This window comes from Dipodomys merriami, unplaced genomic scaffold (assembly GCF_024711535.1).
Source record: "Dipodomys merriami isolate MVZ:Mamm:240054 unplaced genomic scaffold, mDipMer1.0.p SCAF_6, whole genome shotgun sequence".
Taxonomy (NCBI): Eukaryota; Metazoa; Chordata; class Mammalia; order Rodentia; family Heteromyidae; genus Dipodomys; species Dipodomys merriami.
In genome coordinates this window covers 3299425-3320519 of record NW_027206179.1, presented here as the reverse complement: position 1 = coordinate 3320519, position 21095 = coordinate 3299425, and the positions used below count along the sequence as shown (strand labels likewise).

The 21095-nt window shown below is 41.5% G+C and overlaps 1 protein-coding gene across 1 annotated transcript; it reads left to right on the top strand.

Annotated features, from left to right (window-relative positions):
* The first annotated feature begins 3892 nt into the window (after positions 1 to 3892).
* On the top strand, positions 3893 to 17246 carry LOC138813645 (vomeronasal type-2 receptor 116-like). The gene is made up of 6 exons (XM_070002042.1): positions 3893 to 4095; positions 10775 to 11063; positions 11444 to 12253; positions 13224 to 13451; positions 14444 to 14567; positions 16327 to 17246. The coding sequence occupies exons 1-6, from the start codon at positions 3893 to 3895 to the stop codon at positions 17244 to 17246; spliced, it is 2574 nt and encodes an 857-aa protein (XP_069858143.1).
* Positions 17247 to 21095: the final 3849 nt, after the last annotated feature.

Sequence of the window (21095 nt, the reverse complement as noted above, 5' to 3'; positions counted from 1 at the left end):
AGATACACAATATGCAATTTGCTCTACTTTTTTTGCTCTATTTTTCCCATTTTGGTTTCCTTTAGGACAAAGAAAAAGAGTAGCACTTATGTTTAAATTTTCATGGCTTTGGATAGATATTTACCTCAATGTAAAACCTAATTTATCTTATTCATTTTTTTTTGTCGATCATAGGGCTTGATCTTTGAGCTTATGCTCTGTCCCTCAGTTCTTTAGCTCAAGGCAAGCACTCTACTTCTTGAGCCACAGCACCATTTCCAGTTTTTTTAGTGGTTTATTGGAGATAAGAGTCTCACGGAGTTTTTTTTCCCTGGGCTGGCATTGAACCATGATCCTCAAATCTCAGCCTCCTGAGTAACTAGAATTATGTTTGAGCCACCCGCTCCCAGCTATTGCTCAATTCTTTTTTTATTATAATTGCTCAATTCCTTCCCCACTAAAAGGCCAATGTATGAGTGTTTCTAACTAAAAGTTGCTTTCCTTCAATATTACCCGATGAAAGTTACAAGAGTGATATATAAAGTGATGCAATTAGCTGCATTTTGAAAATACCCAAGAGAAATGGTTTAAGATCCCTCAAGTTTGTCAAGTTTCGACTCTTCATGCAATGTCAGTCTACATGTGATTCTTCTGTTCACCTTGCTATAAAACCAAATGGGAAATATCAGTTTACAACCGGTTTGTCTAAGGATTACTACTTTACATCTTTAAAAATGTCATTTTGAGATAAAATGTTTTCAAAGAGTTAATTAAACATGTAATTAAAAAAAAACTCAGTAAGGAGTGCCAGTGATTCATACCTGTAATCCTAGCTACTCAGGAGGCTGAAATCTGAGGATAAGGGTTCTAAGCCAGCCTAGGCACGAAAGTCCATAGGTCTTTTATCTCCAATTAACCACCAGAAAACCAAAAGTGGCTCTGTGGATCAAGTGGTAGAGCACTCTCCTTGAGCTGAAGACTGAGGGACAGCACCCAGAACCAGAGTTCAAGTCCCATGACCGAGGGAAGTTACTAAGTGAAAGCCTTGAGAAAGGGAATTGATAAAACAAACTGGTTTCATTTGTATAAAAAATGATTTAAGAAGCAAAAACGGTCTTCAATTTTTTTCTTTTGGTTCTTTGTGGGGCTTGAACTCTGGGCTTGGGCACTGTCCCTCAGCTCTTCAGCTCAAGCTAGCTCTCTACCACTTGAGTCACAGCAACACTTCCCATCTTCAATTTTTATACACACAAAATGTACAAGTAAGTAACAAATGGTATGAGTACATCTTGAGTTTCATAAAATAGAGCTTATTATAAAATAATTGGCAATGAATAAGTTGATTGATTACCAAGAAAATTAATAATAACAGACACTAATGGGGATATGGCCAAAAGTAATGTTATAACACCATTGGTAACAAAATATGACAAAAGATATAATATTACATGCACATTATACACACACTAGTATGGGTGTTGGTTATGGCTATGTTTACATATGATGAGTGTTTATCATGACACTATTTAGAAGCTGAGTTTCAGAGCCATGCTCCATTCTAATCAACACATGAATGGAAAAAGTAAATGGAGTCACACAGACACAATGGAGTCTTGAGTATGCAATTATATGTTTGAGTCAGGAATATAGGAGGAAGTGGAGATCATCGTGTTCAGTAAATCACCCTGACAAATGCAGTAGTGGTAGATATTGGACACCATGTGAAAAATGAAGCATACAATCTGTGGGCAGGGAAGGGAGGGGAAAACTGGGTAACATGGTCAAAACAGAAATGTACTTATTACCTGATTTACATAATGGTAACTCCTCTGTACAACACATTTACAATACAGACAGACAGACAGACAGAAAGATGCATTAACACCCAACACAGATCCCCAAGTTTTCTTTCATTTTTGAAATATAGGCAGAAGAAGGCTTAGAGTACTAGAGTAGATATCAATGACAATGAAGTAGAAATTGTTAGCTTCACTAGCAAGGAAAGCTGATACATGGTTCAGGCAGAAAAGGTAAACTGCCTTCCCACAGTACATGGAAGCGCATGGAGAAGACAGAGGAAAAGGAAAAAGAGGAAAAGAGAAAGAGAGAGAAGGGGACTTGTACTGAGCCAGGACCACAGTGGATGTGGAAATGACCACAGAGTTTGGGGAACTTCTCACTGACCTAGGTAGGTATGACCAAGGTGGTTCAGGCAGTAACCTCCTCGGATGAGGAAGTGACCTCAGAGTGTGGGGTCCTTTGCTGACTCACAGTCAGGTGATTGAAGGGTGACAACTGGTTTCAGGCAGGTGAAGAGGAAGTGGGGAGGGACTGTTCTCTTGGGCAGACTAAACAGAAATAGAGTAATAAATGAGGAGAACAGAATAAAAGTTTGTCCTGTGAGCCAGCCACAGGTGGCTTATACCAGTAATCCTGGGTATAGAAGCCACAAAGAGCTGTGCACCGGTGGTTCATGCCTGTAATCCTAGCTACTCAGAAGGCTGAGATCTGAGGATCTCGGTTCAAAGCCAGCCCAGGAAGAAAAGTCTGTGAGACTCTTATCTCCAATAAACTATTAGAAAAATGGAAGTTTCACTGTGGCTCAAGCAGTAGAGCACTGGCCTTGAACTGAAGAGCTGAGGGACAGCGCCCAGACCCAGAGTTCAAGCCCCATGACAGACAAAAAAATTAGAAGCAACAAAGATTTCTATCTCAGTACCTAAGTCAGGCTTGGTCCCAGCACTGACCCTTTTGCAAGGTCCTGCTGGCTACCAACACCAAGTAGCATTTGCATCCTTACTTTTCCAACTTACATTTGCTAAGCCCTTCCTCATAAATATATAGAGCCAGATCACAGAACCAGCCACCATGATGAACTCTGTGCAGAGCAGGACCCTATGCTGTGACCTTGGTTTCACTTCTATTATGAGGAACTTATAGAGAAGACAGGTAGGGAGAAATGGACAGAGCTAGAACCACACAGTTGTCCAAGTAGGAACAAAAATTCCTGGAGCACTTAGGACATGACAGGGACACAGCAGAGCAAGACCCATCCATACACCCACAATGACCAGGATCCTCAGTGTGCAGGCCTGCTGTGTTCCCAGAAAGTCATTCATCATAGAACATCTCTGTCTAACAATGGACCATCACAATATATTGATAGGTGCAGTCTGATGGTCAATGATATGCAAGCACTGAAGATGTTCAAGGTTCAGAGTGAAAATGTTCAATTGGATATGTGCATTGACCTTGAATTATTAATCTGTAATGATTGAATTCAGGGAGACTGTTGGCAACACCTGCAGCGGTAAATAAATGCATTGATCTCTTCTGGATGCTTGTGCATTTACAGTTGGTATGAAAACCTGAATGGGTCATTTCACCAAACTTCTGTGTCTCCCTTGGCCCTAGGTTGTGAGCCAGCCTATCCTCATCTTTGATGGTGCTCCGATAACTCTGACTGGGCATTTGTTGGCCATGGCACTCTATGACAATTTGACCTTCACATGGCATCTTCTGGTGTCATCCATTCCCATCATCCCTAGTGATCCTTGATTTTGTGTGCTTTTTTTAATCTTTTCAACTGTTTGCTTTCACAAAAGTTTGTGAACAACTCAGCAAGAAAGGAATCCATCCCTGGAGTTTCATTATCTACAGTCTTTGATGAAATCATGGTCCTGAGGGTGTGAAGAGGAAGATTGTACACATGTTTTCTCACTTGAGTTTTGACCTATAAGCCGGACCCCAGATGCAGAGCCAGAGGGCAGAATGGGCTCTGTATTCCTCTAGGACAGTGGAGGCCATCCAGGTAACAAGAAGCCACAAAAACTGAAGATCCATTTAGACACCTGCCTGACACAGAAATCAGAGTCTGCATCCAGAATCACAGCTCCAGGTCAAAGCAGCAACAATGTTCCCTGTGGCTCTGACACTGCTTCTCCTCCAGCATCCACACCTGGTCAGTTCCTCTGAAGACGGCAGATGGATTTGCACAGAGAAATCTGTGACACGCAGCAGGGGAGATATGGTCATTGCTGGATTTTACCACCTCTATTCTTGGGAATTGTTCGTTCAAAACTTGAATGACCCTGCCCTGCAGCAACAGAACATTCAGTAAGTGATTTCTTGGGTTTTCTTAAATTTTGAATTTCCTCTTTGTGTTACAGTCAGAGGTGGGGGAAGTTTGGACACAATCACTGATGTGCTCTGCATCTTCTCCACTGCCTTCACTACAACAGCTCTACTTCATTTCAGATTTTCCTGATGAATATTTTTCTTTTATCCAAGGGTTTTCTGTCTGTCTTCCATTCCACTCCCCTGTCCCAGGTTGCTGTCCTCACCACCCCACCATGACTGTTACTCAGGGACAATGAGGTGACCAAGAGTCCATACGAAGACACTAAAGCACAATGTCCCCATTCATAGGGCAAAGGTCAGGTAATCTTCAATCAATTCTCTTCTTTATACTTTTCAAAACAGGACCAATGTTTGGACCTCCTTCAGGGCAATGTTTCTTAGGGTAGACATGCAGTTTCGGTTTCTGGGGTTATTGCATGTCAGCAAAGCTCTGGGAATGGGGAGCTGCTGGACAGATCAAAAATAAGAGATCCAAGAAACGTTTGATTTTTTACCCTTAACTAATGCAAGTAAGCATCTGCCCTGATGTCCATGTCTTGGCCTGTCTCCTATGTCATTCCCGGAAACTTTGCTTCCATTCCTTGTTCTCCAACATCTTTCCAGGCTTATTTATTTTTCAGTGCTCATAACTTTCTAAACTAGATTTGAATGTTTTCTTTTATATATATATTGTCAGTATTGGGGCTTGAACTCTGGGCTTGGATGCTGTCCCTGTGCTATTCAGCTTAAGGCAAGCGCTCTACTTCTTGGGCCACAGTGCCACTTCCAATTTTCTACTGGTTTATTGTAGATAAGTCTGGTGGACTCTTCTGCCCTGGCTGGCTTTGATCCCTGATCCTCAGTAGCTAGGATAACAGGCATGATCAAAGGTGCCTGTTTTTTTCATATGTTTTATACACACTTTCATTCATGCTTTTGACCCAGGTGAGCTCAATATTTTCAGATCTACAGAATTCTCTGTAAACTATGGAAGTCATGGATAAATCTTCTCAGACAAATTGTGTGGAAACACCCTGTATGGGGTTTGTTCAGAAGAGGGGTTTGTTCCATGAGAGATTTGTGAGGGTTATTGAAGCAACTGAACATGGTGAGGAAGTGAGTGAGAAAGATGGGGCTCATGGACAAACCCAGGATTAGCAACGTACCCCTATGGGAGTTGGGAGATGCCAGAGCTATCTTCTTCTCTTCTCTGTCCATTCTCTAATTGAGGTGTGTGTGAGTGTGTGTGTGTGTGTGTGTGTGTGTGTGTGTGTGTGTGTGTGTGTGCGTGCCTGTGCATGCATGTTCACACACACTCTGGTACTCAAGTGTCATCTCAACTCCTGATGGGTGCCCCTTAGCATTTTTTCTCTCATGGCTGGCACTTGACCCAAAGCTATGCTACCAGTTTCTTTTCTTATTGTGAAAATACTGTATAGAAGGGTTACAATTACATGGGCAAAATAATGAATACATTTCTTATCAAGCATTGTTGCCTCCTCCTTTGTTATCCCTTCCCATCCCTACCCATCTCCCACCCCACCAACCCCCCACCCTACCCCCACCCAAACAAAGACATAAAGTTAGTTTTTTGACATAATGACTTGTGCATCTCATTGTTGCAATGGGTCCACCTGTATCCCTATTTAAACATTTTTTTCCCTTCCCCTCCACAAATAATACCAACAACAAATACAGTGAAAGCAGGGGTTATACCGTGGGGGAGGGACATACAAAGCAACAAAGAAATCATCTTATAAATATGTTTGAAACAATTGAATCAAAGAAAAAACATTTGAATATGTATCTTGGGGTTCATTTCACCTAACATCAATTTATCTGATCTTTTCTGCTTCTCTCAGACCTTTACTAGTTTTTGCAAATAAGGGAAACCATGGGACCTATGTTTCTCTGGGCCTGGCTAACTTCACTTAATATAATTTTTTCTAAGTCTTTCCATTTCCTAACAAATAGGGCAATGTCATTCTTTCTGATGGAGGCATAGAATTCCATTGCATATATATACCACATTTTCTTGATCCATTCATCTACTGAGGGGCATCTGGGATGGTTCCATATCTTAGCTATGGTAAATGATGCTGTAATAAACATAGTTTTACTTATTGTGCATAGTTGTGCTTAATATGGTCTTGTTTGTGATCATTCGGGTAAATGCCCAAAAGTGGGATTGCTGGGACATAGGGGAGCTTTATGTGGAGTATTTTGAGGAACCTCTTTACTACTTTCCTAAGTGATTGAACAAGTTTACACTCCCACATTCTGTACACATCCCCTCCAGCATCTGTTGTTATTAGAGGTCTTGATTATAGCCATTCTAACTGGTGTGAGGTGGTATCTCAATGTTGTTTTGATTTGCATTTCTTTTATGACTAGATAGTTTGAGCTTTTCTTCATGTGTCTTTTTGCCATCCTTCTTTCCTCTTCAGAGAAGTTTCTCTTTAAGTCTTTAGCCCACTTATTTATTGGAAAGTTGTTTCTTTGAGAATTTGTTATTGTGGGATTTAATTTTTGAGTTCCAAGTATAATTTAGATAGAGACCCTTGTCTGTTGTATGACTAGTGAAGATCTACTCCCAATCTGAGGGCTTTCTATTGATCTTGCTAGCTATGTCCTTCGCTATGCAGAAGCTCTGCAATTTCATGCAATCCAATTTGTCCAACCTTTCTTTGATTTGTTGTGTTTCTGGGTCTCTTATGAAAATTTCGGTCTGTTCCAACAAGACTTAGGGTTTCTCCTATTCTGTCCTGTAATGTTTTCAGAGTGTCTGCTTTGACTCAGAGATCTTTGATCCATTTGGAATTGATTCTGGTGTAGGGTGATACACAAGGATTTTCTACTACCAGTTTCTGTGGGATTGCTTGCACATAAGTGTGTCACAGACATTCCTGCCCAAAGTGAGCAAAAAACATAATTCTCCAATCTCAGCCTGCTTAGTAGTTATAATTACAGACCTGAGCCACCAGTTACAAATTCATATTTAGTATTACTGACATGCAAGCTGTCAAGCCTCAGTTACATTGTACACAAGGACATCAGCAAACATCCATGAGAGTTGAGATTGATTGTCTCTATGAGAATTTCCCCAAAATGATTCTATTGAATGCTAAGAGAACTCATCTTTCTGCAACATTCTTGATTCATAGTGTCACATGATACAATCTGGCCTTCGAAATGTCTCAGAATTAGCCCAGTCTGCTTGGTCTGGCTTTGTGCCTGTCTTTTCAGAAATTCTAGGCAGACTTCAGTGTTCCTGAGTCTATAGTGACTTCCACAATGGCGCCACTAGAGGAAGCTCAGGCATTGAGGGAAGTGAGCTGTGAGGTGATAAACCACTTCAGTACCAGAGAAAACCAAAGGCAATTTTGATGACAAATACTCTGTGGTTCTAAAACCCTCAAGAGAACCCTAATGAGTTGTGGATCCAAATATGCCTCCTTCTGGGTGCAAAGGGGGTACCATATGCCTCATCCACAGGGAATGGCCTTGTGAGTGGATTCTGCCTAGCAGTGGCAAGATCTGTGTGCTGGAACAGGCCTTAGTCACAGCTGTGGCCACCAGAATTCTATTACACCTGGAATACCAACCAAAGGGTAACCAAAACAGATGAAGGTTAATGAAGTTTTCCTCTACAAGTAGGGACTCTTCACTTGGAATCCTTGACTTTGATCACAGAAGAAGAAATTCTAGACAAGTCTCAACAGTAAGAAAATGTGGCAGAGCTTTACAGAGTTAAGGAAGCAAACAAGAAAGCAGGTAGACAAACAGGAAACAGAAAGGCAACGACACACTCTAACTGAAGAGAGACACACAGCTCTTGGGTTGTCAGGGGTATTCATATGGTAAAGGCAGGAGGTTTGATTTCAAAGTTACACAAACATAGGTTTCTCACCTTTGCTCTAATCACTCCTAGTGTTACACTTTCTGAGTTTCTGTATGCTTTGGCCATTCTTTACAGATGTTTATCCTTGAGGGAAGGAAGGTGTGCTGTTGTCAATATTTGGGGTAGAACGTTGCTTAAATATGGGGGAGCATCTTGGAAGGAAGGCATATACCCTACAAGACAACTGCTAATTCATATGAGAAATGCATCTCTCAGGAAGCAATGCAACCTGTCGTCTCTCTTTGAAGTAAAGATAGTAGCCCTGTGTTTCTAAATCACATGGTTCCGTCTTGCCTTCTCTAGGACTCTTTTTTTTTTCCTTCATTTATCCAGCATCTTTTTGTGCTCAATGACTTTGGTCCCTTACTATTAAGATATGTAGATGGATGAGTACCTCTCTATTTGCTGTAAGCTTCCCATACCTCATTTTTACTAACCTTTTCTACTCCATTTTCCCCTAAATAACTTCATTCCCTTAATATTAAGGGAAGTTGATGGACAAGCTTTAGGCTTGAGTTTTTGAATTCCTGGCATGCATTAACCAGGCCTCATTTTCCGTAGTCTATCCTGCTTGAGTACAGCATCCTCACTCCATTGCAATCAAGACCAAATCAGTGCTAAGTGAGCACTAACATCCACCCAGGTAGTACATGGTAGAAGTGGGCTCATGGGTCAAGATGGCCACACCATACACAATTAGTGATAGCTAGAATAGAATTCAGACTGTCTAGTAGTAGATGAGTTTCCCAGGTTCTAAGGTGATTATAGAGCTCTGCCATAGTTTGTCCTAGTTATGGAGTCATGGCAAAGTTCTAGTACTAACACCTGGCACACACTACCTGTGGGCCAATTTCACCATCTTACTTCCCTGTCCTACCCATGACAAGTGGGATGGAGAAACATGCTGTGCCATAGCACCTCGGTAAGGTGTGTAAAGGAAGCCAAAATCTGGCAGAGGTGTCTGACGCCTATAATCCTAGCTACTTAGGAGGCTGAGATCTGAGGACCAGGGTTCAAAGCCAGCCCAAGCAGGAAAGTCTATGACACTTTTATCTCCAATAAAACATAAGAAAGCCTGAAGTGGCACTGTGCCTCAAGATTTAGAGGCTAGTCTTGAGCTGAAGACTTTAGGGTCATAACCCAGGCCCAGAGTTCAAGCCCCACACTGGCAAAAAAAAAAAGGAAGGCACAGGGACATCTTGGTGAATACCACCATCCACTCAGGCTATCCAGAAACCCCAAACTGACATGTGGATACACTGAAGCCACATTGTAGCTTGTGCTGCTATAGACCAATGAACACTGCATTCCTAGAGCGACTTATGTTTCTGCCATCTTGAGCACTGTCCTTCTAGGGCAATGGTCCCTGAGATGATTTACTGAGCAACAAGACTGGGACTGACCAGATGACAACAGAGTCACACAGCAACAGTACCTTCACAAGGTTAAGCAGGAAGACAGGTGTCATCCTACTCTACCCATGGTGGAAACTGATGGAAATGGCATTTGGTTGTGCCTCAGGTACCTTCCAACACCTCCTGAAAGATTCTAATGGAAGCTGGGGTGCTAGCACCAAACAGTGCCTCTAGTTTATTCTGGATTTTTGGCCCAACCATGACATGCCTGACAAAGGGTTCGAAGAAAACCCTGACCCACTCTTATGCCATGCTCACTAGGAGATTGTTTCCCATACCTACTGTCGTTCACAAGATTGGAAGAGGGAGGTTGTGGCAGTGTCTTCCTTCTCTGTCCTGAACCAGTTCCAGAGGCACAATCTAAATGTCTGAACCCAAGATTAGAGACTATAAGCACTTCCCCAGCACTGGTCTCAGTGTATGGGGATAGTGCTGAGATTTAACTTAATTCTCTCCCTCCCTGCAATGTCAGAGGGTTTCTGTACATAATGAGCTACAATGCTGGTGATGGGGAGGAACATGGAGATGGCTTCTTCCCCTGGTGATGGGGAGGAACATGGAGATGGCTTCTTCCCCCTTTTCTCACACATCCTTTTCTGTTGTTTGTTCTACTAGAGAAGTATCCTCCAGTCCATACTCCCTGACTCTCGTCTGTTCTTTGGGTGAGGCAATCTTCATGTTCTAGCTTCCTGGGCTGCCATTTTGCTCTGTTTCTGGGGAATCCCCTTGAATGATGACATTCTCCAGTCAGCTTAGTGTGCCTCAACCACATCAAATGAAGTTTGTACTTCTGTGTTTTCTTTAATTTCATCACAAGGCAAGATTCACTTCTTTGCAGAAGGACATACCATTGGCAAGCAAGAACAGACACAGGGCAGCAGAGCGTTCTTAATTACTCCTAACACAGCAGGCACTGCCTCTCTGCTCATACTGGGTGAACTCAGGTGGACAATCTGTTGCCAACTGGAATCTATTTCTTAAGAGTTTTTTTCATATGCACAGCTAATTCAAGGTACTTAATGATTTGGGATGTGAGCTGGTCATGCTACTATGTCCCAACAGTCAGCAATGCTTTTCACATATCCATACCAGACAACGGGGAAAAGCCACCTTGCTCATTCCCCTCACCCTCTCTCTCTCTCTGAAATCTCAGAAGACTAGTCATCTCGTGTATCCTGATCAAGGCCTGTTCAGGAACTCCTAAGAACTTTTCTTAGACTCCAAATTAGAATGCCATCCCGTAGGATCTACACATACTACTGTGTGTAGAAATCAGCATTTGATTCAACAAAGTCCTGAGATTCACAGTTAATCATTTTAATACTCATATACCTTCCCAAATTTTGTGATTTCTGTGCAGGATCAACTTAAAGAAATACCAATTACTTTTCAGCCTGCTGCTGGCTGTGGAGGACATCAACAAGAATCCCCATCTGCTATCCAACATGACGCTGGGGTTTGAGATCTATAGTGCACATTACTCAGGGACTGATATGTTAGAGGATCCTTTCACCTGGTTGTCTGGGAAGAATAAAAACAGCCCTAATTACACCTGCAGAAGAGACAGCACAGCTATAGCAGCACTCACAGGAACCCCAACCACATTTGTCCCAATAGGGACACTGCTGGACCTCTACAAACTTCCACAGGTGAGGCTGGGAGGGGTGGGCAGATGTGAAGCCATGTCCACATTTACTCTATCCTCGACAGGCTGAAGAAGAGGTGCTATCACAAACTCTTCCAAATGCATAATCTCACAGGGAAAAGCCTCCAAAAGTGGGTGGGAAATACACATTTTCATTGCTGCAAATAAAAGGAGGGGTGTTGAGAGGAAAGGATGACCCAAAGCTCTGAGCCTTATCCATACACGTCTACAAAGAGCTCAGAACATGGGAGATGACTTTGCAAATCGGATAAGCAAGTGCTTGTTCCCATCACTGCACTTCCAGTTGTTGTGTAGTTCACATCAGGACTGAGATTTGCCTATGATCACCTTCTTCCTGATATTGTGTTCATTTGTTCCCTGTAGTTCACCTTTGGGTCTTTTGATCCTCTCCTGAGTGACCATGGAAAGTTTGGTACTGTCTATCAGATGGCTGCCAAGGACTCAGGTTTAGCCCTGGCTATGGTCTCTTTGATGGTTCATTTCGGCTGGACCTGGGTGGGACTGTTCATCACTGAAGACAACTATGGTATGAGGTTCCTCTCAGAATTGAGAGAAGAGATGGACAAGAGTAGAGTCTGTTTTGCATTTGAGAACATAATTACTTATAGTGTCCTTTCAGATTTCTCAAATGGTCTATCGATGCCATGCCTGCTAATGGACTCATCAGCCAAGGTGATTATCATATATGGGGACAGTAAATTTCTACTAAGCTTTATTCTTAAATTTAGGCACATTTTAATTACAGGCAAAGTCTGGGTCCTGAACTCACCCTATGATGATGTGACTATTTCTAAGAGACATTTTCTCATTGACCCTTTCCATGCACCTCTTATCTTCTCTCACCATTATAGAAGCACTTCTGGGTTCACCAATTTTATTCTGACAGAGACCTTCTCCAAGAACTCAAGAAATAACTCCCTTCCCAGGTCATGGATTCAGTCTGTTTATTGCCTACTGATTAAGTCTGACTGTAGAGACTTGGGGCACTGTTCATACAATGCCACACTGCATTGGTTGCTGAGGCACATTTTTGATACGACCATGTCCGAAGAGAGTTACAATATCTACAACGCCGTGTATGCTGTGGCCCATGCCCTCCAACAGGTGTTTCTTCATTACATGGAAGAGCCACAAGTGCACAATGGGCAACCCAGGGCATTTCTCTCTTCACAGGTAATGACTTTGCTTTTGGGTGACCTACTCTAGGCATGCAGAACTTCTATATAAGCTTTCATAGCAGATGGAACCAATTCGTCTGGCTCCATTTTGGAAAATACAAGAGACTCTGGGCCTGTTGTGCTCTCCATGAAGTGACTATTGATATCTGAAGACAATGTTCTTGAAGAACCCTACATCCATGACAAGGAATTTCTGTGTCTACTTTCCCCACCCTCACTATGTGTGGAAAAAGCCATCCCTTTTCAATAGGATATATTCAAATTCTCCCCGTACCTTTTTAAAATAACAGATCAAGGGTGAATAATTCTTGAAAACCTAATATTGTCTGGACACAAGTGGCTCACACCTGTGGCTCACTCCTGACTACAATTAACCACCAAATAGCCAGAGGGGAAGATGTGACTCAATGGATAGAATGATTACTTTGAAAAGAACCAAAAAAAAAAAAAACACCTCAAGTTTAGTACCTAGGCTCTGAGGTCAAACCACAGGGAAGCATACACACACACACACACACACACACACACACACACACACACACACACACACAGTGAACTAAGTCTTGCATAAGGTAATCTTTCATAGTTGTCAAAAATATTCTATGATTCTACTTAGTTTGTTATTTACCTATATTTCAGACTGATTCTCTGATCTCAATCACAAAATAAGTGATTGGAGTGCACTTTAGAGAGTCCTTTGAGATCTGTTATATAATAATTCATTTTTGGTGGGATGTGGCTGGAGTTTCATTCCCTTGAAATTGAGTTCCTGCATCCCATCCTGGATACCCAGGTTTTAGAACTTGGTAACACTTTAGTTTCCTGTGGGCCTGCATTTGATACAGTTGTTTGGATTCCTGTGATGTGTGTGTGAATCAGGGGATGGAAATGAAGAGTAATCCATTGTTCTGGGGTTCTGTGATAACACTGGGAAACACTTCACCATACTGTAATGTCCCTTTTAGCTGCATCCCTTTTTGAAGAAGATCCAATTTACCAATCCTGTTGGAGACCAAGTGGTTTTGAATGAGCAAAGGAAATTGGAGGCAGAGTATGACATTAAGAGCTTTTGGAATTTTCCAGAAGGTCTGGGACAAAAGGTGAAAGTTGGCGAGTTTTCTCCCTCTAGGCCATATGGTCAACAACTGATTTTGTTTGAAAATCTGATAGAGTGGCCCATAGGAATTACCAAGGTGGGTCATTTCTACATTTTTTGCTCTCTCCTTTTTTAAAAAAAATATATTGTTATTAGGAAGTTGTTGTAGAAAGAGCTTACAGTTCCCTAAGTCAGGTTATGATTATAATGCTTGTAGACAATGTCACCACATCCTTATTTCTCCCCCAGGGTTGGTCTTTTCTAACCATAATGTCATGATCTATGTATAAATGGGCAATAAGCTTATCCTGTTTTAAAGCTTGTTCAATAAAACTTTGTCTTAGTGGTGTACATTTTAAATTTTCTGTTTCTCGAATTTTCTTGCTAACAGATTCATGGAGGACACAGGGGAACAATTTCATTACCAATATGTTGTGCTATGTTTGCATATTGAATATCATAAAGGTGAATGACACCTGGGAATCATCATTCCAGCATTGTGACCAAATATCTGAAGGAATCAAATTAGAAGGCAGAAAGGGTTGTTTTGCTTCTGCCTGTAGATGTCAGACCACGGTTGGGAAGATTGTTGCTTCTGATTCTGTGGTGAGACAGGATGTAATGAAAAGAGCATCTGCTAGTAAAATCCACCCACTTCCTGACAGCTAGGAAGCCAAGAGAGATGTGAATGGCCCTGGGTACAGCAGCACCTCCAAAGCAATTATGCTTTAGAGTGTGGGTTTGAAGTTTCCCTGAATGATTTCCTCTCATGCTTTTAGTCCTCTGTTCACATCACCTGGATTCAAGAATGGGATGCAGGATTAACTCCCATTTCCTAATTTCCTAGAATTAATGTCCACCAGTTCAAGGCTCCATGACTTCCCGATAGCATGAGGGGCTGGGTGTCCAGGCCCCACATGTTCTTCAGCTCATGTCAGATGAAACTGTAAGAAGGTTCAGTCTCAATTCATTAGCTGTGTGTATAGAAAGATTATGTGTTTTGATGATCATTTCCCCTAAATCACTGGAGTGTCTCAGATGTTAGGTAAAAGGATAAATGGGCACTAACCTTCATCTGAATATTCTCAGACTCCTCAGTCTGTCTGCACTGAGAGCTGTGGTCCTGGATTCAGGAAGGCCTCTCTGGAGGGAAATGCTACCTGTTGCTTTGATTGCACTCCTTGCCCAAAGAATGAGATTTCTAATATGACAGGTGAGTCTGTTAGTTAGAGAAATTCCCCATCTCTCCTTCCTACCCTTCAGTCCATGCAAGCCAGTGGAGTGATCTACAGTAACATGTCAGGAACATGCATGCACCTTCACGCAGAGTTTCAGGGTTACCATTAACCATACTTCTCCTTAGAAGAAACAACCCACTGCCCCTCTATTAAATATCTGATTGTATTTTCTAATCTATTACAGGCTTCATCTTGAGAATACACCTGCTCCCCTCTCCTCAGTCAAATTTTTTTATTTAAAGAATAAAACACCCATGGTTTCCCTTATTTGCAATAACTAGTATATATCTAGGACAAGCAGAAAAGGTCAAAAGCTATGTATAAATGATCATATAAGTTGATATTAAGGGGAATGAACACCAAGATAGGGACACAAGTGGTTTTTCTTTAATGCATTTATAATGTACGATGTGATTTTTTTTGTTTCTTTGGTATGTTCCTTCCCTATGGTATAATCCCTGTTTTCACTGTATTGGATTCCAGTGCCCTGCATCTTGTATATATATTTATCTAATTTGGGGAGGGGAAGGTAAAAACAAACTGCTTAAATAGGGATTGAGGTTGACCCATTGTAACCATGAGATGTACAAGACACTATATTAAAAAATATCTTTACAAGTTTCACGGGGGGGGAGAGAACTTGAGGAGGTGGAAAAAGAAGTGATGGTAGGGGAAAAACAAAGGAGGAGGCAACAATGCTGGATAGGAAATGTACTCATTACCTTACTCATGTAACTGTAAGTACTCTGTACAGTATTTTTACAATAAAAAACATAAAAAACAAATGAGGGAGAGTAATGCATACACTAATGATACAAGGGGCTTTGTTATGATTACTCCATATCTGACACTGGCACTAGCCTGACTAGCAATTCTTCAAATTTAAAAGATTCAGAAGTAGTTTACCATATCCATTTCATTTCTCTTCTTCCTCCTCCAGCTGATTTTTCCCAGACCCTATCATATCAGTGGAGGAGCATTGTTCTTGGCACAGATCAAATGATCAGGAAGTTTGTGTTTGGTGTAAGGAGTAGGTTGAGGTTTGGATTAGACCCTCTTATACAAAGTGAAGTGGTTGGGCTGATTCTCTATTCCCCATTATTTCTTGAATGAGTAGCAGAGTACCAGAGTTGTATGACCTGTCAAGAATGCCTCACAGAATACTGGTAATTATATATTACACTTGTAATCCAAGTGACTCAAGCAGTTGAGATTTGAGGATGGGGCTTTGATGTCATGGTGGGCAGGAAAGTCAGTAAGAATATTTCCCAACATTAAGCACCAAAAGAGCTGGAATTTGAGCTGTGGCTCAAGTGGTAAAGTGGTAGTTTTGAGAATGAATATATGGGAAAAGGTCCCATAGCCAGAGTTCAAGTTCTGGAGGAAAGACAGACAGATGGAAAGAAGGAAGGAACAGCTAGGGAGGGAGGGAGGGAGAGAAGAAAGGAAGGAAGGAAGAAAGGAAGGAAGGAAGGAAGGAAGGAAGGACGGAAGGAGGAAGGAAGGAACGAAAGAGAGAGATGAGCAGAAAAAAGAGAAAGGGAGGAGAGGAAGAAGAAATGTGAGAAAGTGTTCATGTGAAAGCATTTTGATATAGAGAGTTACTCTATTGGTATTGAACTCAATACAGGTCATTGGTGAATCAGGGAAAATGGGCTAGCTAGTTGATTGAAGGGCCTGAGAGGAAACACAAATACTGAACACACAAAAATAGTGATTCTCACTCCTCAGCAGACATGGAGCAGTGTGTCAGGTGTGCAGATCATCAGTTTGCTAACGCACAGAGAAACCTCTGCATGATGAAAACTGAGAGCTTCCTAGCTTATGAAGACCCCTTGGGCATGGCCCTGGCCTGCACAGCTCTCTGCTGCACTGCAATCACAGCTGCTGTTCTTGGGGTGTTTATCAAGCACCAAGACACCCCCATTGTCAAGGCCAATAACTGGGCCCTCAGCTACATCCTGCTCATCTCCCTCATCTGCTGCTTCTTATGCTCCTTGCTCTTCCTTGGCCGTCCCCACACAGCCTCCTGCATCCTCCAGTATACCACATTCGCAGTGGTCTTCACCGTGGCTGTCTCCACGGTCCTGGCCAAGACCATCACTGTGGTTCTGGCCTTCACGTTTACTGCTCCAGGGAGAAGCACAAGGCAGTGGCTGCTGTTCTGGGTTCCTAACTCCCTTATCGCCATCTGCACTCTCATCCAGGTGACTCTCTGTAGCCTCTGGCTGCAAATCTCTCCTCCCTTTGTAGACACAGATGCATACTCTGAACATGGCTACGTCATCATCCTGTGCAACATGGGCTCTCTTACTGTCTTCTATTGTGTCCTGGGATATCTTGGCTCTCTGGCCCTGGCCAGCTTCACTGTGGCTTTTCTGGCCAGAAACCTGCCTGACACCTTCAATGAAGCCAAATTCCTCACCTTCAGCATGCTGGTGTTCTGCAGTGTGTGGCTCACCTTCCTGTCTGTCTACCACAGCACCAAGGGGAAGGCCATGGTGGCGGTGGAGATCTTCTCCATTTTGGCCTCCAGTGCAGGCCTCCTAGGCTGCATCTTTGCCCCCAAGTGCTACATCATCCTGATAAGACCTGAGAGAAATTCTTTCTCCAGGTTCAGGGAGAGATCACATTCTAGAAGAAACAAACATTAAGATAAACATAACTATTGCCTAGAATGGTCAGAGGCTCTGAGAACAATCTATACCAATTTCACAGTCACATCTTAGTTTAATGTGAGGAATTCTTTGAACAAAGCAGTTATTCTTATTCATTTCTCTGGTTATGTTAGAGTCATAGCACATTCCCAACAGGACCTCCTATATTTGCATTCTAACTTGGATATTTTATGCTTCCTACAGTGTAATCTGTCCTTTATGTTATTATACTTCCTAATGAGTACATTATCTACTGTGCTTTTTCCTTTCTCTTTCCTGTCTCAATTATTCTTCCTACCTATCCTCTATCACTGCTTGAATATCACTATATTGCTAAGCTACTGGCATAGGAAGTTAGGTTGTTGAACATTTCCATGCTTCATTATGGTAATTCAAGTTCCTTCTCTGACGTAGCTGTATATTTCTGTTCACATCTTTTCTATTTTGCTATATTACTGAGTGTATTTTACTGGAAATTTTCTCATTCTCTCTTCTTTCTTTAAGAATTTTAGAGCAAGATGTTAATCTGTTGCAGTTTCCTACAGGAATCTATGAATGTATTTTTTAAGGAAGAAATGAGAGTGCACCAACGTAAGTACAGTTGTCCAAATGAGCAGCTGCAGCAATAGTTTGCTTATTGGTCATTATTTCTCATTGAAATCCAAAGATACAGAGTAAATAATTGGCCAAGTAGAGCCTTGTCATCCCAGTCCCTAAGAATCTTCAATATTATGGGATGGAGAAATGGAATCATTTATGAGAGAAAAAGCTCCCCAAAAATGGAAAAAAAACATCAGATAGGCTCAGACTTTGAATCTCTCAATTATCTTTACAATTCTATGAGAACAAGAATGATTCAGAAGGGTCCCTAAGAAATCAGAAATGTTGAGGAGCTTGAAGTAGGTATATTGTCAGGCCACCACCACATTGTACAGCCAGGAGGAGTTCAATGGACAAACAAGCACATGTCTCTGAGTCCAGAGATCTTGATGTCATTCAATGCTGTAGCTGGGGGTCAGTGGAGTGATGTCACCCACACATGCATGTCAGAGATACACACAGTGCTATCTCTAATTCTGCTGGGCCATGGCTGGAAAACAGAAAAGCATCTGTACAGAGACAGAAATATCTGGAAGCCAAACAGATTATCTCACTTACAATGACACAAAGAAGAGAGTGCTCACTGTTCTGTATAGGTGCTCATTTAATGATTGCTATTTTTGGACAAGTATCTATTCAACATTGGGCATTGAGGGATTTTGCTATAATAAAGCTTTAATGGGAAACAAAACAGTCTAACTAACAAAACTAATGAATGTTAGACTGCCATGTCAAATGTCTACATCAAACTTTATGAAGACTCTTATCAGTAGCCCACTAGAGAAATAGGAACACATAAACTTCAAATCCAATAACTTTTTGATCTTTAGTAAGTGTAAACTTACCATTTTATGTTAATAACAAATTGGTAGTTGCCCTTATACATTCATCATATTCCAAGAGTAAAGGAAGTAAGCATTAAGCCATTGCTAAGGAAAGAGGCTAAGGTACAATGGTCCTGTTCCTGGGCTCTCAGCAAAATAAAATGGATGTTTACCTTGTAAAAGAGGACAACTTATGAGAATTATTCTGATTTCATGTCTTTCGTCCATAAGAAGAGAGCCCAATGCAAACACAGCTGGACCGTATGTGTCTAAACACTTACAAGTTATATTAAAATTGCTTACACTTAGCTAACTACCAGGGCCTCATGCCTGTAAACTTAGCTCCACAGAGAGCTGAGATGTGAGGATCAGGGTTCCAAGGCAGCCTGGGGCAGGAAATATCATGAGTCTTTTATCTCCAATGAACCAATGAAGCCAGAAGTGTATCTGTGGTTCAAGTGGTTCAGCTCAATGCAAGCGCTTTACAACTTGAGCCATAGCACCACTTCTGGTTTTCTGGTGGTCAATTGGAGATAAGTGTTTCATGAAATTCCCTGCCTGGGATGAGTTTGAGCTGCAATTCCTCAGATCTCAGCCTCCTCAGTAGCTAGGATCACAGGCGTGAGACACCAGCACCCAGCCATTGATGCTGTTTTGATAATTGAGGTCCAGATCTTCAATGTGATTGTGATAGTCCCTCTGCAGTACTCAGAAACAGTTTAGAATAATATATGTATTGTAATTTGGGGAACACCTTAACAGGAAATAGCACCAGTAGTTATAGGTAGAAAGAAAAAGAAATTTGGTTACCCATTCTGGTGACCAAACACAGCTATAAGAACACATAAAACATAGGGAGTTGTAGCATTCACACAAGTGGTGAAATAATTTCTACTGTGCTGTCTTACCATCTGGCTACCCAAAACCATTATCTTGGTATTCATGATTAAGAGGTGGTATTTCCAAGACTCTTCATGTATCAAATGCAACAGTACTTACTGGGTAGAGCTGAGTCTGTCTTTAGACACAACCAAGGGGTAAAGAACCAAGGATCTCTTCAAGCCTGGAACATAAGTAAAGCTCAGCCTCCATCCTCAGGAATGACAGACCACGAGATGGCCAGTGCCAGCCTCTGTCCCAGAGGACCACAACTGTCCAGGAGATGTTCAAGTGAAGGTGGGAAAGGATGGACTTATCACCGACTTCCATATGACCTTAGGAAAATCAATGCCCAGAGCTCACAATTAGCCAACTTGTGCATTTTATTGGACCAAATCTCTAAGGACTTCCAAACAGAAATGAAAGAAGAGAAAAGATAAAAATAGCCATACTCGATTTTTAGAGATCTCGTTAGCTATGCTGTTAAAAGATACTGTGTCCTTTCTTCCACTGCTTCATTTTCTGCTTATATTTTAAGATCCAGTGATGTTCAATCTCCATTTGATTGGACTAAATTACATGTCATAAACATGTTTTACATTGAGATATGACAAAGTAAACAAGACCCAAGAAACAAAGGACCTCTTCTTACTTTTCATATGATTTCTAGATCACTCTATGTTCTTGACCCCATATACGCTGCATAGCCATGCACATCTGAGGGAAGCCAGGAGGAGGGCAAAGAACTGTATGAAATGGGTGAAAAAATACAGCAGAGGGGCACGTCAGAGGCACTGATCATTGATGAAAGTGAACTAAGCAACTCAAAAGTGATGATGAGAGGGAGAGAATGAGAGAGAAAGAGGAAACAGCTGATACTGAGCAAAAGGAAAGAAATGTACAGTTTTATTGTTAAAGTCTGTAAAGTTCATAAGCTTTGTAGATCAAGACAATGACAAGATGCATTTTGAAGGTTAAAATGTGTTAGTGACTTTAGCTAAGTATCACTATGCCACAATACTGTGAAATTTATGTAATTATTTAATCTCAATAAAGAAAAAGTTTTACTCTTAAAATATGGACTAAAACCTTGGGTATTGTGTATTAAATTTTCACATTCTTATGGAAATCTATTAAATTCATTATGAATTTCAATATTAGACACATAATTTTTTGTGAGCCAGATACCAGTGGCTCCCTTAGAAGGCTTGAATCTGAGGATTACAGTTCAAAATTAACCTGGACAGAAAAGTCTATGAGACTCCATCTCTAATGTAAAAGTAAAAATATGGGACAGGAGGTATTTGTCAAATGCTAAAATGCCACATGTGTATTACAAAGCCAAGAGAGGGAGCTTGGGGCCCTGACTTCCAGGGCTCATACACACACACACACACACACACACACACACACACACACACACACACACACACACACACACAAATGCTTTGCATATTGAAAACAAATTAATTTTTAATTCCCTTTTCTTTTGCCACCCAACTCCGATAAACGTCAATCCTGTATTTAAATCCTTTAAAGAAAA